We start from the raw sequence: 25,400 nt of genomic DNA, 5'->3' as shown, positions 1-25,400 counted from the left end.
AGCTGTTGTGAAAGGCTAGAGGCAGAAGCATTGCCTCATCCAACTTTGAGCAGTCCTGCATGGTTTTAAGGTTCGCTATTCTCTTTCTTTTTGACACTTGCATGCATTTAATTATGGCAGCAGTTGGCAGCCCCAGAATCTCCTAGTGATTCTATTTAAAAGGCTCATTTTGAGAGGTCCATAACTCAGCAGTTTTAATTTGCAGCGGGCTGAAACTTGGCAGACAGTGAGCCAATTTCAGAATCCACTCTATGGGCCCTAAATCTAAATATGATGGCAGGAGATGCCTCTTCTGAGTAGGAAAATATAGTGCTCTGGCTCCTTGAAGTAGAGCTTTGCCACAGACTGCTTGTGCCTCAGCACTACCCCCAAATCTTTAACCCAAAGATTTAATTTAATTATTTAATTGGAAACCAAAGGTTTAACAAAGACCAGTGGAGCAGCCAAATTTCCCGTGCAGAAGCAGTGGTTGCAAAAGGCCTAGGTTTGCTCTTCAGGGAGATGATTAGGAAGCAGGATAATCCTGATTTATGGGTATGGAAGCTTGGAAATTCAAAGCAGTTGAATTAAGTTCAGTGCATTCCACACCATTTGTTTGCATTTTGTGTTTAATGGCTGAATAAATTGGCAATCCACTTCTCCCTTGACACTGGATGTGTAACTTGAAAGAGCAACTTGTCAGGACTTTAACTTGGCAAGTTGTAAATGGAACCTAGCAGAATCTGGTGAGCCATGTTTTGAAGACAGGGTGTAATCTAGTGGGGGGTGGGGGTGGAAAAATCTGGCACTAATAGGAGGAGCCTGGGAGACCTTTCTTTTCAGCCCCCAATACTGGCTGCCTTACAGAACATGGTTTTACTGGTGGGAAGTTAGAACAGCCTCACACTGTTTGGTCAGCATTCCTAAACTTGAGTTTGCCTTGAAGTTGGAAGCTTTGTCTAGAACAGGCTTCCCCAACATTAGGCCCTCCAGATGTTTTGGATTTCAGCTCCCATCAGTCCTACCCAGCCAATCAGGAACATCTCCAAAACATCTAGAGTGCACTAGGTTGGGAAAGGCTGTTCTAGACCTTATTCTGTTGGTAACCCCTGATGCATTGAGGTTGCTTACGGTGCTGTAGACCTATACAGACGTAATGAGCTCCAGTCATTAATGATTTGCATTAAGGGGTTTGGAGTAAGCCATGGAAGTTCCCATTCCCTCACTTCTTCCTTTCTGTGTAGCTTTGTCTTAGAAGCCTATCCATAAGGATACACTATGCCTCCAAACACCCCTTCGTAGTTCCCCATCTTTGCCGTCTAACTTGTCTTTCTGGGTAACAGACTAGACTGCCATCTCTACAAAGTTTCATTGATCAGCTGCACAGCTTTTGGCTTGTCTCTGTCTAGCTTTCCTCCTTGCTTAGGATGAATAGCAGTAGATTAAAAATGAACACCTGTGTTATGCATACATTCAGCACAACAGCACAGACCTGTGTGTGTTCACTATGTGTCGTCAGTGCACCTGAGGTGTTCTGGAGGACTTGCCTTTTATATAAGCAGTGGGCTTCTTCACATGGAGCTTTTATCCTGCTATTGAGAATGGTTATTCACGGACGTTTGTGGGTCCTTTAGATGATGTCGTCAACCTCTAAGGAGTCTCCCACACTAAATGACCTTTATTCCATTTTTTAAAGATCAGAGATAATGAGCTATCAAATTACTACACTTGAGTTCTGCTTGCATTCCCTTGTGAAAAGTGAAAGCTCCACAATAAGAGGAGCTAGACCACAGCACCATCTATCAGCTATATAATGAAACAGATCGAAGACTCAGATAAGGGGGGAAAGGAGGGGGGAAGAAAGCTTCTGAAAAGGGAGTCCGTTATGATCCTGTGTTTAAAACGGAAGCAGAAAGCCCCGTTTTAAATGCGGGATTTTAGGCTGATGTAGAGATGCTCAATATCCATGTCAGGAAATCATCCAGTATGAAATGTCCCTACAGATAAGTTTATAAGAATAGGTTCCCAGATTGTTGTGCTCATTACATTCAGATTGTCTGGCGATTGTTGCTTGGTATGGTAGGCTTAGCATCTGGAAACCCGAGTTTGGCAACTGAAGCTTAGCGCTCAAAGCTTATCCGCCTCAGGCAAATTCTGGGGTTTGCAAAATTTGCTATCTTTTTTGCAAAGGTTGGAAATTGAATTTGACATTTCCAGTGCAGGATGCCCATTGCTTTACCAGTGCAAGTCAAAGGAAGAGCCATAATATAATTCTCATCAGTTGCTGGTGGGAAGGTGTTCTGGGCTTCCTTCTGTGAGTCCTTTATAGCTTTACTAACCTCTCTTTGGGTGGCTGCCCCAATTCTGCCGTATGTGTATAGTTCAAGGAGCAAGTATGGGTCCCATACCCTGCAATGGTTTTCATCTAGCTTTCGGGTTAAATGAGTTATTTAAAAGCCTTTGTGCTTCCTTCTCAGGTGGACCTACCATGACTTCTTGAATAGGTATCGAATTCTTATGAAAAAAAGGGATATCTCAAAAAAGGAAGATAGGAAATTGACTTGTAAAGCACTGCTGGAAAGCCTCATTAAGGTGAGCACAATTAAGAGCCTTCTCCCTTACCCATCCCACCTGCATGTAGCTTTGGCACTCGAAAGCCATCACCATCGCCATCGCATTCCTAAGTTTCTCCTTATATATTTTCCAGTTATCCAGGTATTGATGTAACCTGAGGGACCTGTGAGCTGTCAGAAGGATTAAAACAAGTAAATGAGACACGGCCATGGGAATTGTTGATTTGCCTTTAATCTAGAACCCCCCCCCCCTTTTTGTATAGCTGAATTCTGCAACTCCCTTTAACAGCTGCTTGCACATTCCTTTGTTCACTTTTAACCTCGCCTTATTAAAGCCAAATTGGACATTGTAGCTGTGCTGCACATTTAAGCTGGTTTAACCGTCATTCCTTCTTGCCACAGAATTCTGGGAATTGTAATTCTGTTGCAGGGAGAGGGCTGCAGGATCTTCAACAAATAATTCTCAGCAACTCACCAAGCTCCCAGGAATCTTTGGGGAAGCCATGACAATAGAAGTGGTATAAAACCAGTGTAAATGTGTGTTGTAGAAAGAGTTAGAATCATAGAATAGTAGGGTTGGAAGGGGCCTACAAGACCATCGAGTCCAACCCCCTGCTCAACGCAGGAATCCAAGTCAGAGCATCTCCGACAGATGGCTGTCCAGCCTCATCTTGAATGCCTCCAGTGTGGGAGAACCCACCACCTCCCTAAGTCATTGGTTCCATTGTCGTACTGCTCTGACAGTCAGGAAGTTTTTCCTGATGTTCAGCCGGAATCTGGCTTCCTGTAACTTGGGCCCAAAGAAAAAGAAATGCAAGAAAGCCAAGTGGCTGTCTGATGAGGCTTTACAAGTAGCTGAGGAAAGAAGGGAAATGAAAAGTAAGGGAGAAAGGGGAAGATATATCCAACTGAATGCAGAGTTCCAGAGAATAGCAAGGAGAGACAAGAAGGCCTTCTTAAATGAACAATGCAAAGAAATCGAGGAAAACAACAGAATGGGAAAGACTAGAGATCTCTTCAAGAAAATCGGAGATCTCAAGGGAACGTTTTGTGCAAAGACGGGCATGATAAAGGACAAAGAAGGCAGGGACCTAACAGATGCAGATGAGATTAAGAAGAGGTGGAAAGAATACACAGAAGACTTATACAGGAAAGATCTGAATGTCCCTGATAGCCATGATAGTGCAGTCACTGAACTTGAGCCGGACATCCTAGAGAGTGAAGTCAAGTGGGCCTTAGGAAGCATTACTAACAACAAAGCTAGCGGAGATGACAGTATTCCAGCTGAGCTATTTTAAATCCTAAAAGATGATGCTGTTAAAGTACTGCATTCAATATGCCAGCACTCAAAAATGGCCGCAAGACTGGAAAAGGTCAGTTTACATTCCAATTCCAAAGAAGGGCAACGCCAAAGAGTGTTCAAACTACCGCACAATTGCGCTCATTTCACATGCCAGCAAGGTGATGCTCAAAATCCTACAAGCTAGGCTTCAGCAGTATGCGAACGAAGAACTACCGGAAGTACAAGCTGGGTTTCGAAGAGGCAGAGGAACTAGAGATCAAATCGCCAACATTCGCTGCATCATGGAGAAAGCAAGAGAATTCCAGAAAAACGTGTATTTCTGCTTCATTGACTATGCTAAAGCCTTTGATTGTGTGGATCACAACAAACTGTGGCAAATTCTTCAAGAGATGGGAGTACCAGACCACCTTACCTGTCTCCTGAGAAACCTGTACGAGGGTCAAGAAGCAACAGTAAGAACCAGACATGGAACAACCGAGTGGTTCAAAATTGGGAAAGGAGTACGACAAGGCTGCATATTGTCGCCCTGCTTATTTAACTTATATGCAGAGTACATCATGAGAAATGCCGGGTTGGATGAATCAGAGGTCGGAATTAAGATTGCTGGGAGAATTATCAACAACCTCCGATATGCAGACGATACCACCCTAATGGCAGAAAGCGAAGAGGATCTCAAGAGCCTCTTGTTGAGGGTGAAAGAGGAGAGTGCAAAAGCTGGTTTGAAACTCAACATTAAAAAAACTAAGATCATGTCATCTGGCCCTATCACTTCCTGGCATATAGAAGGGGAAGAAATGGAAGCAGTGACAGATTTTACTTTCTTGGGCTCCAAGATCACCGCAGGCGGTGACTGTAGCCATGAAATTAAAAGACGCTTGCTCCTTGGGAGGAAAGCTATGGCAAACCTAGATAGCATAGTAAGAAGCAGAGACATCACCTTGTCAACAAAGGTCCGTCTAATCAAAGCTATGGTTTTCCCAGTAGTAATGTATGGCTGTGAGAGCTGGACTATAAGGAAGGCTGAGCGCCGAAGAATTGATGCTTTCGAACTGTGGTGCTGGAGAAGACTCTTACGAGTCCCCTGGACTGCAAGGAGGTCAAATCAGTCCATCCTAAAGGAAATCAACCCTGAGTGCTCATTGGAAGGACAGATACTGAAGCTGAAGCTGAAATATTTTGGCCACCTAATGTGAAGAGAAAACTCTGGAAAAGACCCTGATGCTGGGAAAGACTGAAGGCAAAAGGAGAAGGGGACGGCAGAGGATGAGATGGCTAGATAGCATCACCGATGCAATGAATATGAACTTGAGCATGCTCCGGGAGAGAGTGCAGGACAGGAAGGCCTGGCATGCTATGGTCCATGGGGTCACGAAGAGTCGGACACGACTGAACGACTGAACAACAAACTTGGGCCCATTGTTCTGTGTCCTGCACTCTGGGATGATTGAGAAGAGATCCTGGCCTTCCTCCCTGTGACAACCTTTCAAGTACTTGAAGAGCGCTATCATAGAATAGAATAGTAGGGTTGGAAGGGACCTACAAGACCATCAAGTCCAACCCTCTGCTCAGTGCAGGAATCCAAGTCAGAGCATCCCTGACAGATGGCTGTCCAGCCTCATCTTGAATGCCTCCAGTGTGGGAGAGTCCACTACCTCCCTAGGTCATTGGTTCCATTGTTGTATTGCTCTAACAGTCAGGAAGATTTTCCTGAGTCCCTGATGCTTTCTGCCGATAGGAGAGTGATCTCATTTTTTGTTGTTGTTGTTCATATGTTGTTGCTCAGAGATGCAAAAATAATTACTGCACCTGCATCAGTTGCACTCTTCAATTGGTGCTTCCATTGACACAGTGGAATGTTCTCCACTATACCTTTCAACTTCTGGACACAGAGTGCCTCCAGGCATTAGTTCCCAACTAATGGTTTATCTCCTACATATGGTTGGTAGCATAACATTGCCACATCCAAACAGGGAAGTCATGCAGGAAAATAGTATAAGCTGTATGTATAGCTATCACCTGTGTGTCAGGAGCGCCCTGGCGGCCTCTTTCAGTCTACTCCAATAGCTAACTCAAGACGCAAACAAAAGGATTCTTTTCAAGGCTTTAATCCTTCTACAACTTAATGACTCTTTCAGATGCTAATCACCAGCGACTAAGCAAGGAACAGCAGAGTAGCCTATGCTCCAGGTTAGGCAGTTGGTCCCCATTTCAAGGAGAATCACGGGAAGACCCTGAACTTATGGGCTAGGGAGAAATCCTCCCTGTTTCCCTTGGGTCCTTGGGACGTGACTGTTGCTTGCGTGCCAAACGAGCGCTACGCCTCCTTTCCGCGCCCTCTAGCTGTCGGTGTCGAGCGTCCAGCAAGCCCCCTTCCAGCGCTCTCTCACTGCCAGGGTCACTATCTATCTCAGGAATGCTGGCAGGAGGAATCTCTGCCAGCTGCTGTGCTTGTGAGAGATGAGCGAGCTCCTCTCCCACGTATTGCTGTTCCTCCTCAGAATCAGAACTGCTCTGGGGTTCTATCGGGTCAGTTTCCACCCTGACACTGTGCAATGTGTCTTCGTAAGTTCCTCCCTTCAGACATATCAGTCCCACCTTCCTGGTACATGTATCTGCACAATGCTCATGCTGGTAAATGTGTCTGTTGCACGCAGATGTATTTAAATGCATGTGTAACATTTTTGTCTTTGTTTTTTCCATGAATAATAATAATAATAATGCATAAAATGGCAATCCCTTCATGGTAGATGTTTCCCTCTGTTTGAGGGAAGCATCTGCCAGCAGCACCCTAGGGTAGGGTTGAGCAATTTGTAGCCGTCCAGATGCTTTGGCCTACAACTCTCATCAGCCCTAGCCAGCATTGCCAATGGTGAGGGATCATGGGAGTTGTAGGCCAAAACATCTGGAGGGCCACGGGTTGTTCACCCCTGCCCAGACCCCCTCTCCAAGAGACCAAGGTTGCTGAGTGCATGTATTGGAGGTTGGGCCCGAAGGGCAGTCTGGGGATTCTGCTTGTGTACTGTCCACCCCGCTGCACGACTGACTCCCTGGCCGAGGTGCTTGAGGTGGTCTCTGATGTGCGTGTGCAGTCCCCTAACTTATTGGTGTTGGGGGACTTCAACATACATTCAGAGGCCATCCTCACAGGAGCACCTCGGGACTTCATGGAGACCATGGCCTCCTGGGAGCTGCACCATATTCTAACTGGGCCCACCCATGTAGCCAGTCATGCACTAGACCTTGTGTTTGTTTGTGGAGAAGCGGGGAGTGATCTGGAAGTCGGAGGTATATCCACCACCCCCTTGTCATGGTCAGATCACTATCTGGTGACATTGGACTTCTCGGTTCCACAACCCCTCCGCAGGGGTGGAGGACCCATGAAAATGGTCCGCCCCAGGCGTCTTATGGATCCAAATGGATTCTTGAACGCGCTTGGGAATTCTCTGGGGCACGCCAACGGCCACTCGGTCGAGACCCTGGTGGGTGGCTGGAATCAGGTGGCTCTGAAACGCCCTCTCCCCCTGAACAGGGCTCGGACTGCACCATGGTTCAATCCGCGGTTACGAGCTCTGAAACAGGAGGTGAGATGGCTAGAGCGCCGGTGGCGGAAGTCTCGCTCCAAAGACGATCAGACACGGGCTAGAGCTGTATCTTCAGCCTATCACGTGGCGGTGAAGGCAGCAAAAAAGGAATATTATGCTGCCTCCATCGCGTCTGCAGAGTGCTGTCCCAGGAGGCTGTTCCAAGTGGTCCGGAGCCTGGTTGGTCCTGTGGCTCCGGAACCACTGGAGCATTCTAAGGCCTCCTATGAGGCCTTGGCAAGGCACTTTGCAGATAAAATTGATCAGATTAGGTGTGTTACTCTGCACACTGTGGATACAGTTAGTGAGCAAGAGGCGGCTTGTGGCAAACCGGTTTTGTGGGATTGGTTCCAGCTTCTTCCTCCTGATGAAGTGGACAAGGTGCTTTCATCTGTAAGGCCAACCACCTGCTTACTTGATCCTTGCCCATCTTGGCTCATTATGGGCTGCAGAGAGAGACGGGGTGAGGGGATCAGAACGGTGGTGAACGCCTCCCTTGAGGAGGGAGTGATGCCATCGGCCCTCAAGGAGGCAGTGATAAGTCCGCTCTTAAAGAAGCCCTCCTTGGATCCTCAAGTTCTGAACAACTTTCGCCCAGTCTCAAATCTGCCATTTTTGGGTAAGGTGATTGAGCGGGTGGTGGCGGTGCAGTTGAAGGTGCACTTGGAAGAAACTGATTATCTAGACCCATTTCAGTCGGGCATCAGGCTTGGGCATGGGACAGAAACGGCCTTGGTCGCCTTGGTAGATGATATGAGGAGGGCTCTGGATAGGGGTGAATGCTCCTTCCTTGTTCTCCTCGACCTCTCAGCGGCTTTTGATACCGTTGACCACGGTATCCTCCTGGACCGCCTGGAGGGGTTGGGCATTGGAGACACCCTATTGCGGTGGTTCCGGTCCTTCCTCTCCGGCAGGTACCAGAGGGTAGCACCGGGAGAGGAGGTTTCGGACCCATGACCGCTCACTTGTGGGGTGCCACAGGGTTCCATCCTCTCCCCAATGCTATTTAACATCTATGTGAAGCCGCTGGGGGCTATCATCAGGAGGTTTGGGGTGCAGTGTCATCAATATGCGGATGACACGCAGCTCTACCTCTCATTCAAATCTTCACCAAGGTTGGCCGTAGAATCCCTGTCCAAATGTCTGGAGACAGTGAGTGGCTGGATGGGGAGGAATAAGCTGAAGCTGAACCCTAACAAGACCGAGGTACTTTTGGTGGGAGACAAGAGGAGGCTAGGGGACGTTGACCTGGTGATGAATGGGGTACGGCTACCCTTGAAAGACCAGGTCCGCAGCCTGGGGGTCATTTTGGACTCCCAGCTGTTCATGGAGGCTCAGGTGTCAGCTGTGAGCCGGACAGCGCTGTATCAACTCCATCTGATATGGCAGCTGCGCCCCTTCCTTCCCGACCATCTGCTCCCATCGGTAGTACATGCCCTGGTCTCCTCTCGTTTAGACTACTGTAATGCACTCTATGTGGGGTTACCCTTGAAGACGGTTCGGAAACTGCAGCTGGTACAGAACGCGGCGGCTCGCCTGATTAAAGGCAGCCGCCGGCGAGATCACATCACTCCAGTGCTGAAGGAGTTGCACTGGTTACCAGTTGTTTTCTGGGCCAAATTCAAGGTGTTGGTTTTGACCTTTAAAACCCTATATGGTTCCGGCCCAGCCTATCTTAAGGAGCGCCTCCAGCAGCACCAGACACGCCGCTTAACAAGATCAGCCTCGGATGGCCTTCTCTCTGTCCCATCAGCCAGGACAGCTAAACTGGTGGGGACGAGAGAGAGGGCCTTTTCTGTGGTGGCCCCCACTCTGTGGAACTCCCTCCCTAGGGAACTCCGTCATGCCCCCTCTTTAATGAGCTTCCGTCGTGCATTAAAAACGTGGTTGTTCTGGCAGGCATTTGGGGTGGGTTAGGGTATGTTTTGATTGTAGAATTTTATTGTTTTAAACTGTTTTATTGTATGTTGTACATCGCCCAGAGTGGCTGGGTGACCAGCCAGATGGGCGATTAATATATTTAATAATAAATAAAATAAATAAAAATTGTCTTTATGATGTAACTCATGAATCTGAGTATAGGAATGTTAATATAAGTGCATTAAAGCCCACTATTGTGTACTCTGAGTGGCAGCAACTATCCCAGGCATCAGACAGAAGAACCTTTCCAAGCCCTTGCTACTGAAGATGTCAGGAATTGTACCTGGGACTTTCTGAATTCAAAGGATGATCTCTGCTGTTGTGCTATGGCCCGTCTTGATTATTCTAATGCAGCATTGTTGGTGGACTTGCTCCACCAGTGCCAAAGGCAACAGAAAATAAACTGGAAGTTGCACATGTTTTAATTTTTGAAGTTCCATAGGTAGCCTGAAAAGGGGAGATTTGAAGCTATATTTGATGTACTGATTTGCCCCTTGATCTTTGTATGCTTTTTATTCCTCATGCCTTAACCTGGTAGGAGGGAAAGGGATCAAATATACCATTTTGGGACACCCTTGATCTGCACAGTTGTGAAACGTCTGTGTAAAATGTCAACCACTTGTAAAAAGTCATACAGACTCTTATGGGCTGATGGAAGGAAGTTAAATGTTTGCTGTTCTTAACCCAGTTTCCTTTTATACTTTTGAAAAGGATCCTGACAAGTTCCAGTTTGGATATACAAAGATCTTTTTCCGTGCTGGCCAGGTGGCATACTTGGAGAAACTGCGGGCAGATAAGTTCCGTGCTGCCACCATCATGATACAGAAGACAATGCGTGGCTGGTTTCAGAGAGTGAAGTACAGGAAGATGAGAGAGGCAGCATTAAGAATCCAGAGGTACACCCGAGGGCACCTTGCACGCAGGTGAGCATAAGAAGCACTTTCTCAAGAGAACTGGCTGCCACCTCTGGAATGGCATAGAGAAGCATTCTTTCCTGACACTTGATAACTTTGAAAATGAGGCTTTTTATACTGTAGGCTGTCATCCAGTTCATATGAACATATAAAGCCGCCATATATGTAACCTAGAGCTTAGCAAACTCTTCTCCCCACCTTATTTTTGGGTGGGGAGAGCATGAGGGCAGGACATGAAGCTCCCTCGTGCCCTTCCTGGTTCCTCCATGTTGCTGCTGCCATGCTTAAATCCCCGTAATGCCCTAGAAAGGTGCTACATCTCAATGTAGTGTCGTTCCAAGGGACATTCTGTGGTGGAAATGGTGGCCTCCACTAGAGACCACAATTAACTGACATTGCTTCTCAGAACTGATGCATTTAACCTGTCATCAGGACATTTCATGAAGAGTTATCATTGACTTTCTATCTGCTTGTTAAGCCAGTATTTTATACATTTGTTTTAAATAATCTGCTCTTAATTTGGTTTCTTTCCTTTTACAGTAACTTTGATGCCTATTCCTCGTGGGTTATGTGTGTCTGAGAGTGTGTGAAAGTCTTTTTCGTTCATACTGGCATCTCCATCCTCATTGTGTAACATTGTGTAATAGACATTGTGAAATAGACATATCTCCTATAATATGACAAGAATGGGGAGCCCTGCATGAATCAAAACTCCATAGGAAATTGGATCAGCTATCTCCGCTTTCACAGTTTTTTTTTTTTTAATCGCTCGAAGCATACAACAAATCATAAAATCCAATGAAGCACACTTAACTGTCTTTAAAAACTTCTGGTTTTATAAATATTTATTGAGGAAGATGTAATAATGAGCTGATTGTAAATTCCCTAAGTAAAGGCTCTGAACTGTAGTGGTGCACAGGGATACTAACTGCATTCCAAATTAAGCACCATGTTGGGATTGCTTGGAGCCCTGCTCCGAGATGTTACCAAATGATTGCACATTGCTCTAAATGTCAAATCAATTTGCTGCCGTTGTGCTGGATTCCTTGTAACCAGTAGTTATGCTGCACTACACTTGCTTTTGGTGTTGGAGGACTGGAACAGCTAACCTTGATGAGGACATCTTTAGGGTTGTAACATTTAAGACCAGTGCATGAACGCTTAAGAGAAATTGTATAAATACATGTCCCACTTTTTTTTAATCCTGAAAGAGCATTAAGAACTTTTCCAATACTATAGCCAAGTTTTTGGAAATTCCCAGATAGAGACTGGATTATCTGTTGCATGGACAAGACAAGACATTTGTCTGGTAGATGAACCTAAAAGGCCACCTACATACGACAACATGCCACTGATGCCTTCAGTGGAATTTGCACCAGTGAAGAATGCAGAATATGCTGGGAGGTTACAGTGAGAATTGGGTGCAGGGAGTGGGTGCCAGCTGTTTAAAACTGAACTGTGAGCCAGGAACTCCATGGTTCAAATGTCATTTTGGCAAAGAACACGCCTGTCAGCCTTTGGCCAACCACCATTTTCTAGAGACGCCACCGAAGCTCACTGGGCCCAAGCCCAGATAAGAGGATCAGAGGCTTGCAATGCCCACCTCTAGCAGGGTAGATAAAAATCTGAATTGGGGAAGAATGCTCAGTTTACCCAGTGGAGGCTGGTGGCTCCAATTTCGGTGGGGCTGTGTATCCATTCTGGGTTTTAGCCAGAACCAGCCAGAACTCTAAAGAAGCTATCCATGGTGCTAAACCCATTTGGGGAGTAGGGGTCAGCACTTTGGATGACTACTTTAGAGTGCTGGTTGGTTCTGACTTAAACCCAAAACGGATGAACAGCCCCACCAAAATGGGAGCCACTGGCCTCTACTGAGTTTACCTACTCCCATCGTCCCATGCAGCCTCCTGATCTTGCAATATCCTTGTCCCCTTCTCTTTCAACCACACTTACTGGCCCAGCCAGCAGCAGCCATTCAGTGATGTTCCAGCCATCATGAGAGGGCTCTCTCCCCCTCCCCTTTCCAGCTGGCCCTTGGCACTGGTGTGCTACATAGGCCTGGCAGTTTCTTTGAGAAAACCACATTTCTTAAGGGTTTCAGGGCTTATGCAGAAGGCCAGGTACCAGCCAGAGAGAACTCCCTCTTTCCCTCTCACTCCAGCCAGAGTTCCACTACTGCCATTGGCTCAGTCAGTAAGGAGAGCTTAAAGGGGAAGGGGCAAAGATTGGGGGGATCAGAGCAGGATGCAAGGAAGGGAGGGGGTTTGGGGTCTTGCAGCAGAGTGAAGCCAGGCAGAATTTGGATTGGCTCAGAAATGAATTGAGCCATTTCCTGACTTTCTGGGAAATGGCTCTGCTTATTTCTGAGCCAGTCCAGCATGAACCGAAGGTGCCCACCTAGCACTCCCAGTATTTCCCTCTGTAATATAGGAGCAGTCATTTTGGCTTGTCTTATAATGGTGGTAAGGACTACTGAGTTAATGCATATGAATACTTGGGGAAAGCACCATATAAGTGCTAAGAATGATAACATGTTATGATCATGCTAGGACAGCTTTCAGGAGATGTGGGGAATGGATGGGAGATGGAAGAACAAGGGCAAAGGAGAGAGGAAACGTGGAGATATTTGCACGTTACTGTTAAGTTAATGGGGGAAAGGGTGCAGCATCAGTTCCATAGCACCTGCTCCACCAGCACTCCAGTTTAGTAATGTTACATCTCATACGGTACATGTAGATTAAAGACTGTGGAGAGAGACAAACAGACAGTATGGTGAACGTGGTTTCAACACACATTTGCTGCATTCTGAGGCACTTGTTTTCAAGAGAGAGAATGTGTGTTCAAACCACTTCCAGCTGCCTTGGTGAGTATGTCTGTCTTCACCTTTGGGGATCCTACTTCTGACCTTGTGGACAGCAGCAGGATTCCTTGATCAGCTGACATAAGGCCATCCATTCTCAGCCTTGGTTCCCCTTCTGTGAAACAGGAGAACTAGTAACAAGCTTCACCAGTGGAGCCTGCGAACTGTAAAACATCTTCGAAGTTCAGGATGATTGATAGATCATTAAGTTTTAAAGAAGAATGAGGAAGCAGTGTTTGGAAAGGGGTTTTTATATCCCAAAGTGGTATTGCTGGTGTTCTTGATCTCAGTGGGGATCACTCTCTCTAAGAGAACTCAGGCGGTGAGTGCTAACAGAAACAAAGCCAAACAGGGCCACCAAGAAACTAGAGGGTGGCAACAGTGTGCTCCAGGGAATCATGAGGGGGCAACCTACCCCCCCAAAAAAAAACAGCCCAGTGAGGACTGAGCATACTCAGTAGCTCAGCATTTTCCAAATGCTGAGTGTCATTTGGAAAAGGAAAATGAGAAAGGGGTTGGAATGGAGTATCCTGGAACAGGGCATGGCTAGCTAGCTGGAACCCTGAAGAGGAGCACTCCTGTTAGGGATTGTAGATACATTTTTGTCGTTGTTGCAGGTCCCATTTGTTGTTGTTAATCTTTGTTATCCTTGTTCTCTCACAGACTGGCTGATCATCTGAGGAAAACGAGAGCAACCATTATTTTCCAGAAACAATATCGTATGTTGAAGATCCGCCGTGCGTACCAAACAATCCGTAGAGCCGCCATCACGATCCAAGCCTTCACCCGAGGAATGTTCATCAGAAAGACCTATCAAAAGGTGTGTTTATTCTTTTGATAATAACTTTTTGCCTTCAAAATGCAGGTAACTTCCAACCTTGCAGATTAACATCCTGACTGCAGCTGGTCCTTGTGCTTTGACATTCACTGGAGTCAGGCATAGCCATTCTCATTCTCTGAGAATGGTCTCAGTACATTTCCCACCCGGGGTGTGAACCCAGCTTCTAATGAGTATTTCAGACATGCATACCAAATGGTGGATTGGCCAGTTCATCCTCATGAAGATATGAGAATTCAGCCTTGCTGTACCCCATATGCATCAGGTTATATAAAATGATATATATTATTTTGTCTCCTTATCTCCCTCTGCACACGGGCAGTCACAGATATTTTAAAAACAGTTGCAAAACTGCCTTAGGTTCTGGGGAGATAGGTGATGGTATGGTCATTGGCCAGTATGGATCCATTAGAGTAATATTTTGCCTTACTTGTCTATTTACTTACTTACTTACTTACTTACTTACATTTATAGACTGCCATATCTGCTAAAAAGCCATCAAGGTGGTGTACAACAATTTAAAACAATAAAACCTCGCAACGTTAAAAACAAGAACAGTAAAACAGTAAAAACTACACATTTTAAAAGGCTAAATTGAAAAGATGTGTTCTAAATGCCAAGGCAGTGGGGGCCAATTGTAGCTCTTGAGGGAGCACATTCCATAGTTCGGGGCAACACAGGAGAAAGCCCTTTCCCATGTGCCCAACAAATGGGTCTCCATAGGTAATGGTGCCCTCAAAAGAGCCTCTCCTGCAAATATCAGTACTTGGGCAGGTTCATAGCAAGACAGGCAGCCCATTAAATAGCCAGGTCCTAAGCCATTTAGGGCTTTAAAGTTTAAGACCAACACCTTAAATTGAGCATGGAAAGTAACTGGCAACCAGTGCAGTTCTTTCAAGGCCAGTGTAATATAGTCCTGATACTGTGCACCAGTTAGCGGCCTAGCTGCTGCATGTTACATCAGTTGAAGCTTCTAGATACTCTTTGGGGGTAGTCCATGTAGAGTACATTGTAATAGTCTAAACATCTAAATTCAAACTGAACCACGCTGAAAACATGCAGAATTTCCTAAGGTAGAAGACAATATGCATGGCTTGAGTGACATCAACAGTGCTATCAAACCACCAACACCACTTTTAAAACATTATATCTGTCTTATCCCCTTGTCTCCAGCCCTGGTTCACAGTTCAGCTGCTGAACTCCCACTGACTTCAGTCTTATTAAAGTAGTTTATGTGTGGGCAGAACTGCAGCCTTAACTTTACTGAAGGCCAGTAAGAATCTACTGGCTTAGTTGTGGTCTTAGCAATTTTGCCAAAGCCACAGATTATTTCTTAGTCTCAGTTTTCCATCTGTAAAATATTGGTAATAGGAAGCAAGTCACAAAATAGTGTGAGAACACACCAAGGGTGCTTCCAGACAAGGCTTTTATAGTGCTGTCGCCCTGCCCCATTCACGGAATGTTAGGGAGAGTTCAGACGATGACATCTCCCACACATAGCCCTCCCATGTTTTCCCCACCACTACTTTTTTCTGACTGCAGAAAATCTGTTAAGTAGAAAAAGATGGAAGAGCTGCACAATGCCTAACAATTGGTACTGCCAGGAACCCTCCATCTGGAACAGCCCAAGTGCTGTGGGAACAAACTGCACAAAGGAAATTATATATGAAGCTGCCTTATTTAGGTCAGGCTGTTGGTCCGTCTAACCCAGTATAGTCTACTGTGATTGGCAGCTGTTCTCCAGGGTCTCAGGAAGAGGTCTTCCTCATTACATGTTGTCTAATCCTTCCAACTGGAGATTCCATGGATTGGACCTTAGACCTTCTGCATGCAAATATGACCTCTGCTACTGAGTTTTGCCCCCCTCCCACAGCTGAGGTGGCTGTATATAATGGAGAGAAATTGCAGATACTATGAAAACTGGCCTGAGATAGATTTGTGAATATTATAGCTCTTTTTATTTCATTGGTGTTTAGTCTGGAGAGTGCGTCATTCTCTTTAAGAAATAAGACTTGGTCCCAAGCTTGATGGTGCGCCCATGACTTTTGAGGATCAACTTTGAAACGCTTTGCACTAGACTGCATCATGTCCAGTCAAACAGGAGAAAAGTTTTTGTTTTGCTTTTTAAAAGGCATTCAAAACAGCATTGAATGAGTGGACTTGTGACACACCTCGTGGTGATGTTATGGGTACTGTCAGATAGGCAGCCATGATACTAGTGAAAATGTTATCTCCATAGCAAAATAGGCATGATAGCTGGACATGCTTGGGTGATAATCACTGCTTTCCTTCAGCTGCATTTTGAATTCTGGGAAAGCAGTTACCTCACCAGGGAAGCCCTTGCTGGAGTTATATGTTCTGAGTGGATTACAAATGGCTGTGTATTCTATCTGGGAAACCTACAATGTGTGGAAAGCCCAAAATGTACTTTATCTAGGGATGTCCGTCAATGGGAAATTCTTTTGATTTTCAGCTTAACAGAGTTCCCCAGTGTGCCCAACTTGGCTTTCATTTGTGGGCTGAGCTGCAGGTTTGGGGGAACTTTTCCTGCCCCCCCCATAGAGATTTGCACAAATTGCAGCTGAAATTTGCGCAAATCTCTATTTGTGTAAATAAAAAACAATAATATGGAAAATCCATCAGCTGGACCGATTCACTGCAGACCAAGTTGGGCCAGCTAGCTGAAGACGAGCCGAAGTCCAGGGGGGCAAGCTGATGAAACCCTGTTGAGCTCCACCCCCCAACTGGATTCCTTCGACATTCCTAACCTTGTCCAAACACGGTTAGCCAACAGTTTTTAGTGTCTTTCTTCCCTATGACTTTTGCATATTCAATCATTTCCTATCTATTCAAGAAGAAACTCTGAGACTATATAATATTTCACTCCAGCCAATCTAAATGCACTCACAGTTTTGCTTGGGGCAGTGTATGATGGGTGTTTTTTGTGTACACTGTCAGTTAGGGTTAATCTTCCAGCTAATTCTGAAATTCATTGCCAGCTCTTTCTTTTCAGGTTGCTCCCTCCCCACCACCCATTTTAGTCTTTTTCCTGACCTGGAAGTGTGTGCATTTTCAGAATCCAAAAATGTTAACTGCAGTTATTTCAACGTTCAAGCCATACAGGCAGAAGCAATTGTTCTGCAGGCCCTGAAAGAGCTGGCTTAATGAAGCTGTTCAAACAGACAGGTGCCCCAAAAGCAAAGTGGAAATCTGGAAATGTCATCTGATATCAGCCACTTGGTGAAGAACTTACCTGATGGAACAGTGTTTATTAGAGTCATACTTGGAAACACATCTGCCTGGTGAAGTCACTCTTACAGATGGTTCTCACGGTCTCTCTGGTTGTGATGGCTTGTGTTTCTTTCATGGTGGCTGCTGTCTACTTGTGGCAAATTGGCTGGATGTGCCCGATCTCGTCTGATCTCGGAAGCTAAGCAGGGTCAGCCCTGGTTAGTACTTGGATGGGAGACTGCCTGGGAATCAGGCTTCCTACATTGAGCAGGGGGTTGGACTCGATGGTCTTGTAGGCCCCTTCCAACCCTATGATTCTATGAGACTCATTCACTGAGAGCAAAAATCTGTAACCCTACATCTGCCCTCCCCTTCAACTTGGATTTTTCGGTATGCAAATTGGCAGGTTCTGCTCATTGTGGACAAGTCAGACTGTCCCTTTGCTGAGAACACTTGCCATGGTTCCACAAAAGGAAAAAGCAGCCATCGTGACCTGAATATAGTCATTTGTAGATCGACTTTTGAGAATTCTCAGTTCATTGCAATGTAGTGGCAATCTCTGGCATTTGTTGAGTCAAAGAATACATGAAATTTAAATGTGCATACACCATTTACAACTACCACAAGACTCATGCATTTTGTACTTCAGTATTCATATCTGAGTTTTATATTAATCTCTTGGGGAGAGAGAGAGGGAGAGAGAGAGAGAGAATCTCTTGGCTACCTTTCAGGGCAGAAGCCCTCCCAAGGTGGTGTGCAACAATAAACCACAAAAAAACAATACAATAGTAAAAGCAAGGAAGACACAATAAAACAGTAAGAGCACAATAAAACAGAGAACAAAACCAGGAATAAGAACAGCAATAACAGCAATCCGATCAGGAGAAGGCTGGAGTAAAACAGCTGTCAGGAGCACCCTAGCTGCCTCTTGCAGTCCCCACCAATAACCAACCCAGGACACAGACAACGAGGAATTCTTTCCAAGACTTTATTCCTTTATTGCTTTATGACTCTTTCAGAATACTAATCACTAGTGACAAAGCAAGGAACAGCACTGGGGAAAGATAGCAGAGTAGCCTAAGCTCCATGTAAGGCATTTGGTCCCCATTTGAAGGAGAATCACGGGAAGACCTTGAACTTATGGGCTAGGGAGAGATCCTCCCTCTTTCCCTTGGGTCTTCGGGATGCGACCGTTGTTTGCGCGCCAAACGAGCGCTACGCCTCCTTTCTGCTTCCTCCATCTGTTGTTGCTCCCTGCGTCTGCGCTGAGTGTCCAGCAAGCCCCCCTCCAGCACTCTCTCACTGCCAGGGTCACTATCTATCCCAGGAATGCTGGCAGGAGGAATCTCTGCCAGCTGCTGTGCTTGTGAGAGATGAGCGAGCTCCTCTCCCACGGATTGCTGTTCCTCCTCAGAATCAGAACTGCTCTGGGGCTCTATTTGCTCAGTTTCCACCCTGACAGTAATAGTCTTTCAAGGCCTTCCTAAAACCCAGGAGTGATGGACCCCTGATGCCACCTTATTCCAGAGGTGTGGGGCCACTGCAGAGAAGCCCGTCTCACATGTGGTCACTGACCTAACTGATCTCACGAATGGGCAACTAAAAAGGGCCTCTCTTTATGATCTTAAAGTGTGGGCAGGCCGATATGAGTGAAGGTGGTAATTGAAGTAATTTGGTCCCAAACCATTTAAGGCTTTAAAGATCAAAACCAGCACTTTAAATTGCACTCAGAAACACACCAGTAGCCAGTGTACCTGGTACAGTATAGGCATTATATGATCGAATCATCTTGGCCCCACCAACACTTGGGCGGTCACATTCTGTACCAGCTGAAGTTTCTGAACCGTCTTCAAAGGCAGCTCCATGTACAGCTCATTACAGTATCCCAGCCTTGACATCACTAGTGCATGGATAACTGAGGCGAGGTCCTTCCTCTCCAGATAGGGACACAGCTGACGTACTAGCATAAGCTGGTCAAGTGCACTCCTGGACACTGCAGCCACCTGGGCTTCCCCAATTAGCACAGAGTCCAGGAGGACTCCCAGACTGCGCACTTGGTCTTTCGGGGGAGTGCAACCCCATTAAGACCAGCTGTAAACCTCCATCCAGAGTAGTTGGTTTCTCAACCCACAGTCCCTCCGTCTTGTCTGGATTGAGTTTCAGCTGGTTTATCTTCATCTACCCCAAAACAGCCTCCAGAAACTGGTTCATGAGTTCAAGAGCCTCGTGAATACAAATGTCAAATGAGAAACTATCCTGCGAATGATACTGCATGCACTCAATTTTAACACAATTGCTTTGTTGGATCAGGCCTGGATTCATCTATTCTAGGGGTGGGCAGAGGATAGATCGGGATCTGCTGGTAGATCAGTGGATGATTTGCAGCAGATAAACAAGGGTTTTTGATTCCCTATTTTTTATCAGTAGCAACATCAAGAATGCTTTCCCCCACTTCTAAATTAGGCTATTAGAATCTCTGATCTGTAGTATATCAAATGTAGATTATTATATGTGGGCCATCCCAGTATAAGGCTTATGAGGTGTAGTAGGTAATTGGTCTGCTTCTTAAGCCACCATTTTGGATGTGGCTCCATTTGGTGGATCTCAAGGTTCTAGTAAAAACAAAGTCAGTCTTACAAGCTTGAGGTCTGCCAGTACCTGATCTAGTCTGCCATTCTGTTTCCAGCATTCGCCAGCCAATGCCCTCTGAGTGTTCTCAAGTTGGGCACGAAGCAACGCTCTACCCTGGTATCTAATTCATTGTCTTGTCCCCAGTATCTGGCTCTCACAGATAGGGGTGTCATGAGAAATCCCATACAGGAGCTCATGTAGGCAAATGCCTCTGCTGTTGTGGCTCAGTGGGAGAGCGCATGCTTTACATGTGGAAGGTCCCGTGTTCAATCCTGGACATCTTCAGGTAGGGCTAGGAAAGAACCCTGCCTGAAACCTTAGAGGGCTTCTGCCAGAATCAATGGTCTGATTCAGAATAAGGCAGCTTCCTATGTTCCTCTTTCTGCAAGGTGAATCAGGGTAAACAGCGCAGCCCACCATCCTGGCCTGGTCCCCAAGGGGGAAAGGCTCGCAAGGCCAAGTAAGCAGTGGCATGGTGGCTCCTTCTTGGATGGGAGAGGCTTGCCTGGTCTCTCCCTCCTTCCTTCACATAAATATGTATGCAGTGGTTCTGTTTAGCTGTTATGGCTAAGACCCATTCATAGACCCATTCTCCATGAATTTGACTAATCTTTTTGTTTAAAAAAACAATCTAAACCAGTCGTCATCATTCCATGTTGTGGCAGTGAATTCTATAAATTAACTATGCCTTGTGTAAATAAGTATTCACTTTGGTTCATGGATGGCAGTATTAAGAGGCTATATTGACCTCTCTAGGAGATAGGATGGAACATTAAGGAGGAGGGGGCAGGCAATCATTTGGGTACGGTGTTGATCCCTTACCACCATAGAACATGTCTCACAGTGTAATTAAGGAGAAACCGTGTTGCCAGTAACTAATGTAGTGTTGGGTGATGGATATATCCTGACCAGAAGTAAACACCATTCAGTGTTGTAACGCCATAGGTGGATGCATCTGTTGCCCCATGAACTGCTTAGAAGCTATCTGGGATGGCAAGTGTCAGATGATAGAGTGCTGACCCAGAGGGACCCTTGGTCTGATCCAACAAGGCAGTTACCATGTTCCTGTGTTAACTGTGATTTAAAAATGCTGCAGATATGAGCCTGCAGTTACCTGAGATTCCCGTGGAGTGAAGCTTATACACCAACTTCATGATACAACTGCTGTTAAATAGCTCATCACCATATTCATATCAGGAAAGAGATACATTTCAAGAGCTACTTCAGCAGCAGCGGTGGCAACATAAATGGTGCTGTGCTACACTTGGGGCTCTTCTCCCCTGCCCCCCACCTTCACCTGAGGGTTACTTCATCCCTGTGTTTTGCAGGTGCTTATGGAGCACAAAACCACAATCATCCAGAAGCACACCCGGGCTTGGCTGGCTCGGAAGCACTTTGCCAGGTTCCGAAGTGCTGCTGTGGTCATCCAGTGTTACTTCAGGCGCATGAAGGCCAGGCAACAGCTGAAGGACCTGAAGATAGAAGCACGGTCAGCAAAGCACTTGAAGAGACTGAATGTTGGCATGGAGAACAAGGTGGTTCAGCTGCAGAGGAAGATAGATGAACAGGTAAATCCTCTTGCATCTTGCTCTGTTGTGTATACCTGGACCTCTCAGCTGCTCTGGATTTTTTTTCCATATCCACAGAATATTCCATGACCAGGGGCTGCAGAATAACCAAGGATCATACCGGGTTTCCACAATCGTGAACAATCCTCCTCCCCTCCTGCTTCAACTTCCCCCAACAACGTTAGAAAGCTTTAATCTGCAGTGAGCTTTCCTTTTTAAAAGCCTCTAGCCCTCATAGGTGTGGACAAAACATGGAAATGCATAAACTGGGTACAATGAATACTTGGGTAATCCTTGTATGCCTGCCCCTAATAATCATGTGATTCCCTTCATCCCAGATCAGTATTTTCAGTAATATTTCAGGCCTTCCTGGTATGCTTGACAGACATACCAATAGAGAAAAAAGGATTTAAAGACTGAGCCATTTGTTTATTTTTATTTGTTTATTATTATTTTATATTTTAGCTAAAACTCACCTGGTTAAATAGAAAACTCAATAAGGACTGTGACAGGCGAACAGCTGTGTTTCCATAGAGTGTTCCATAGCCAGGATGGCACTGCTGAAAAGGCCCTATCTCCTAGTGCCGCCCGCCTTATCTCTCATGGTGGAGGCACCTGGAGGAAGGCCTCTTGACGATGATGTCGACCAGCAGACTACTTAATATGGGAACAAGTGGTCCTTTACATAGGGTTGAATGTATCAGTAATGAAAGGATTCACTGTACCTGAAAAAGGATATTGTAGAGTTGGGAAAAGTGCAGAAAAGGGCAACTAAAATGGTCAAGGGGCTGGAGCATCTCCCCTGTGAGGGAAGGTTAAAACAGCTGGGATGGTTTAGCTAGGAGAAAAGGCGAGTGAGGGGAGACATGATAGAGGTGTACAGAATTATGCATGGTGTGGAGATAGTGGAGAGGGAGACATTTTTTTCTGTCTCTCATAATAGAAGAACCCAATGGGGTCATCCCATGAAGCTGATTGGTGGGAGATTCAGGACAGATAAAAGGAAGCACTTCTTCACACAGCACATAGCTAAACTATGGAATTCACTACCACAAGACGTAGTGGTGGTCACCAACTTGGATGGCTTTAAAAGGGGGTTGGACAAATTCATGGAGGAGAGGGCTATAAAAAGCTAGTAGGCCTGATGGCTATATGCTACTTGCAGTTTCAGAGGCAGTGAGCCTATGTACACCAGTTGCTGGGGAACATGGGCAGGAGGGTTTTGCTGCACTCAAGTCCTGCTTGTGGGTTTCCTGTAGGCAGCTGGTTGGCCGTTGTGTGAACAGAATGCGGGACTAGATGGACCCTTGGTCTGATCCAGCATATGGTCTTCTTATGATCTTATGTACCTGTTAGGGAGGGGAGAAAGCTAAAAATATTACTACCTGGAAATTCCAGTTATAATTTGGCTCTGAGAAGGAAGGAAACAGAAGGGATAAAAACTATTTACCCTGAAGTAAATACCTGTCGGTAGCTAGGATGATGGGCAGGGATCCACTTGGCAATTTTGGGAGTCTGACAGCTAATTAGGAATGTATGATACCTTCTATATAATTTCCAAATTGATTTCCATCTCACTGAAGAATTATTTTGCATGTTCAGGATACTTCATAATTGTTGCAAAAGCAGGATTTTCCAAACAACATTCCCCTGTTAGTTATGCCCTAGCATGCGTGTATCATTCCCTTTAAACCTGCTGTTACTTATCCTTGTTCACATTCAGATGCTGACTGGTTTGCTCTTGTGCCAGGCTGTTGTGCATTCTTCCCTTTGCGCCTAAAAATTGCAACATCGCAACTTTCTCTGTCCTTGTGGATCAATAATGATAATGATATGCTGTAATTATTTCTTTGTTCGGGACATATCTATCTGTAGCTTCAAATTTACTTGGAAAGAGAGAATTAGAGATGTTTGTTCCAACCCTATTCCTGAATCTTACTAGTGGGAGTCTTACTGAATCATACCAATTCTATTTAGAATGAGACATGTCCTGTTATCAGGCATGTAGAAGCAGAAGTTAGCTTCCAAGGAAGCAGTTCTGTAACAGTTAAAGGAACAGGCCAAAGAGAGCAGAAAAATAATGCTGGGAAAGGCAAATAAGGTAGGTTGAAGCAAGGACTTTTTACTGCTGGCTGTTGAGTCACCAATTGAAAATCCAGGACTGGAGTTGCCCTGACTCAGAAAGGGTTATATAGGACTCCCAGCCAATCAAAAGACTAGATGGGTCATTTGGGGAATGTTCAACCAGTGGTGGGATCTTCCAGATTAGCAAGCCCATGTACTTCACTCAGTTCTTGTCCTGTACTGGGCCTGCAACTTGACCATCACCATTGGAAAAACAAAATTGAGTGAAGAACTCTTGGAGTGACCATAGATAAACTTCCTGAAGGTCAATGATTCCCACTCACCCCACAAAAAAAAATTGGTTTTTTTTTAAATGGCAACTTGTTGTTCCATGTGTGCATTTAAAAAAAAAGCTGGAAGTGTAGCCTTGCTTAACCTTGGCTCAGACTGAATTAAGTAAGACAATTGTAAGTCTTGAAGAGAAATCCCTTCTGTGTGCAGATTTGTCATGATGTTAAAAGGAAACCGCTGCCAAGCCAAGCTTTCCTACTAAGTCTCCATTGTGCTATTCATCCACTGCTTATTGCTATTGACTGCCAGAAAAAAACATGCTAAGATAACAATAAAGGAGATAACAATCTTTGGCTTGTGGTGCCTTTTCTGTTCATGGACTACAAAGGGAAGCATTGAGTTCTTATTTGCAGGAGAGATGCGGATATTGGAGGAGTTTTTCTGTAGACAAATATACAGATTTGGAAGAGGACTCAGTGGTTTGATCCAGTGCCCTTGACTGGGGCATTTTATAGCTAAATAATTCCTGATGGACATCTGTCTAACCACTTAAAAACATATCCAGTCCCCTTTACATTATTTATTCTATAGCTTATCTCCTTCCTGAACCAAAGAAAATCTATGTTGCTAAAAACTTAACATTAAGTGGCCTTCCTTCAATGACAGCAAAGAACAATATGGAGAACAATATTTTCTCTTTGTCAGGTCTTTAAAAAAGAATATTGTCCTGTGACTTTAGAGGAAGTGAAGCTTCATCCACTTGCAAGCGTTCCAAAGAGGAGTTGATATTGGAACCAGGTGGTTCAGATTAAGACTTGCAATGCTAGAAAACCTGCCTAGGACTTGATCGTAGTTGTCAAGAACCACTGTGGATTTCTCTTCTCTGTTTCTAGTAGCTCAGCAGATAATTAGGAACCTTGTCAATGGAATAAGACTTCGTTTTGGTCTTTTTCTTCATTATTCTTTAAGGGTGTCCAATATATATATATTCCTTATGGAGGTTCATTATGAGCAAATCTCAAAACCTTCTCAAAACCTCTAATCAATGCTGATATAATCTTGTCTTCTAAATTGTTCGCTGCCACACCATTTTGGTTGTATCAGGACATTCTACATAGGGTATTTCTTACACTTATTTACTAAAATGGCAAAGACAGTAGGAGAGACATTTGCTCCCACCCTACACCTCATGATGCATCTTTTACAGTTTAATGTTAATTATCCCTGGGTGCTTTCAGATGGGGGTTCCTAGAGCTGCAACCAAAAGGCATTGTGCAGCTATTCCATCTTTCCCTCCTCAACAGTTTTTTTATGATAAGAAAAAAAAGGGAAGAAGTGGGAAAACACAGGAGGATTACAAATAGAAGATGGCATCATTTGGACCCCCCATAACATGCACGATAAAAACCTCATCTGGAAGCACCCTTTGTCTCTGAGGATGTTTGCAATTTTTCTGTGTATTCATTTACAGTTGCTTCTAGTTCTCATCTAGCTTACTTATAAACTCTTGTCGTAGGGATCTATCAAAAGTGTTGATATAGTCGAGTGATAGACATCAATACCATTCTGTTTGCCTGTTAATGCATGCCTCCTCTTAAAGGAAGAAACAAAGCTGATCTGAGACTATTTTTTCCAGACAAATCAGTA

The 25,400-nt window shown here is 45.1% G+C and overlaps 1 protein-coding gene across 1 annotated transcript in view; it reads left to right on the top strand.

The window, feature by feature from the left end:
• The window catches only part of MYO5B (myosin VB), a 386,556-nt gene that overhangs the window by 284,354 nt on the left and 76,802 nt on the right, over nucleotides 1-25,400 (top strand). The window contains exons 18-21 of the mRNA XM_084832892.1: nucleotides 2,457-2,571; nucleotides 10,068-10,279; nucleotides 13,794-13,950; nucleotides 21,159-21,398. Coding sequence (XP_084689018.1) covers nucleotides 2,457-2,571; nucleotides 10,068-10,279; nucleotides 13,794-13,950; nucleotides 21,159-21,398 — 724 coding nt within the window. The remainder of the gene's footprint in view (nucleotides 1-2,456; nucleotides 2,572-10,067; nucleotides 10,280-13,793; nucleotides 13,951-21,158; nucleotides 21,399-25,400) is intronic.

This window comes from Heloderma suspectum, chromosome 2, assembly GCF_057233095.1.
Source record: "Heloderma suspectum isolate Gila_16-S chromosome 2, 16-S_ref, whole genome shotgun sequence".
Lineage (NCBI taxonomy): Eukaryota > Metazoa > Chordata > Lepidosauria > Squamata > Helodermatidae > Heloderma > Heloderma suspectum.
Note: the sequence above shows the minus strand (reverse complement) of the source record. Positions and strands in the feature narration are given on the sequence as shown.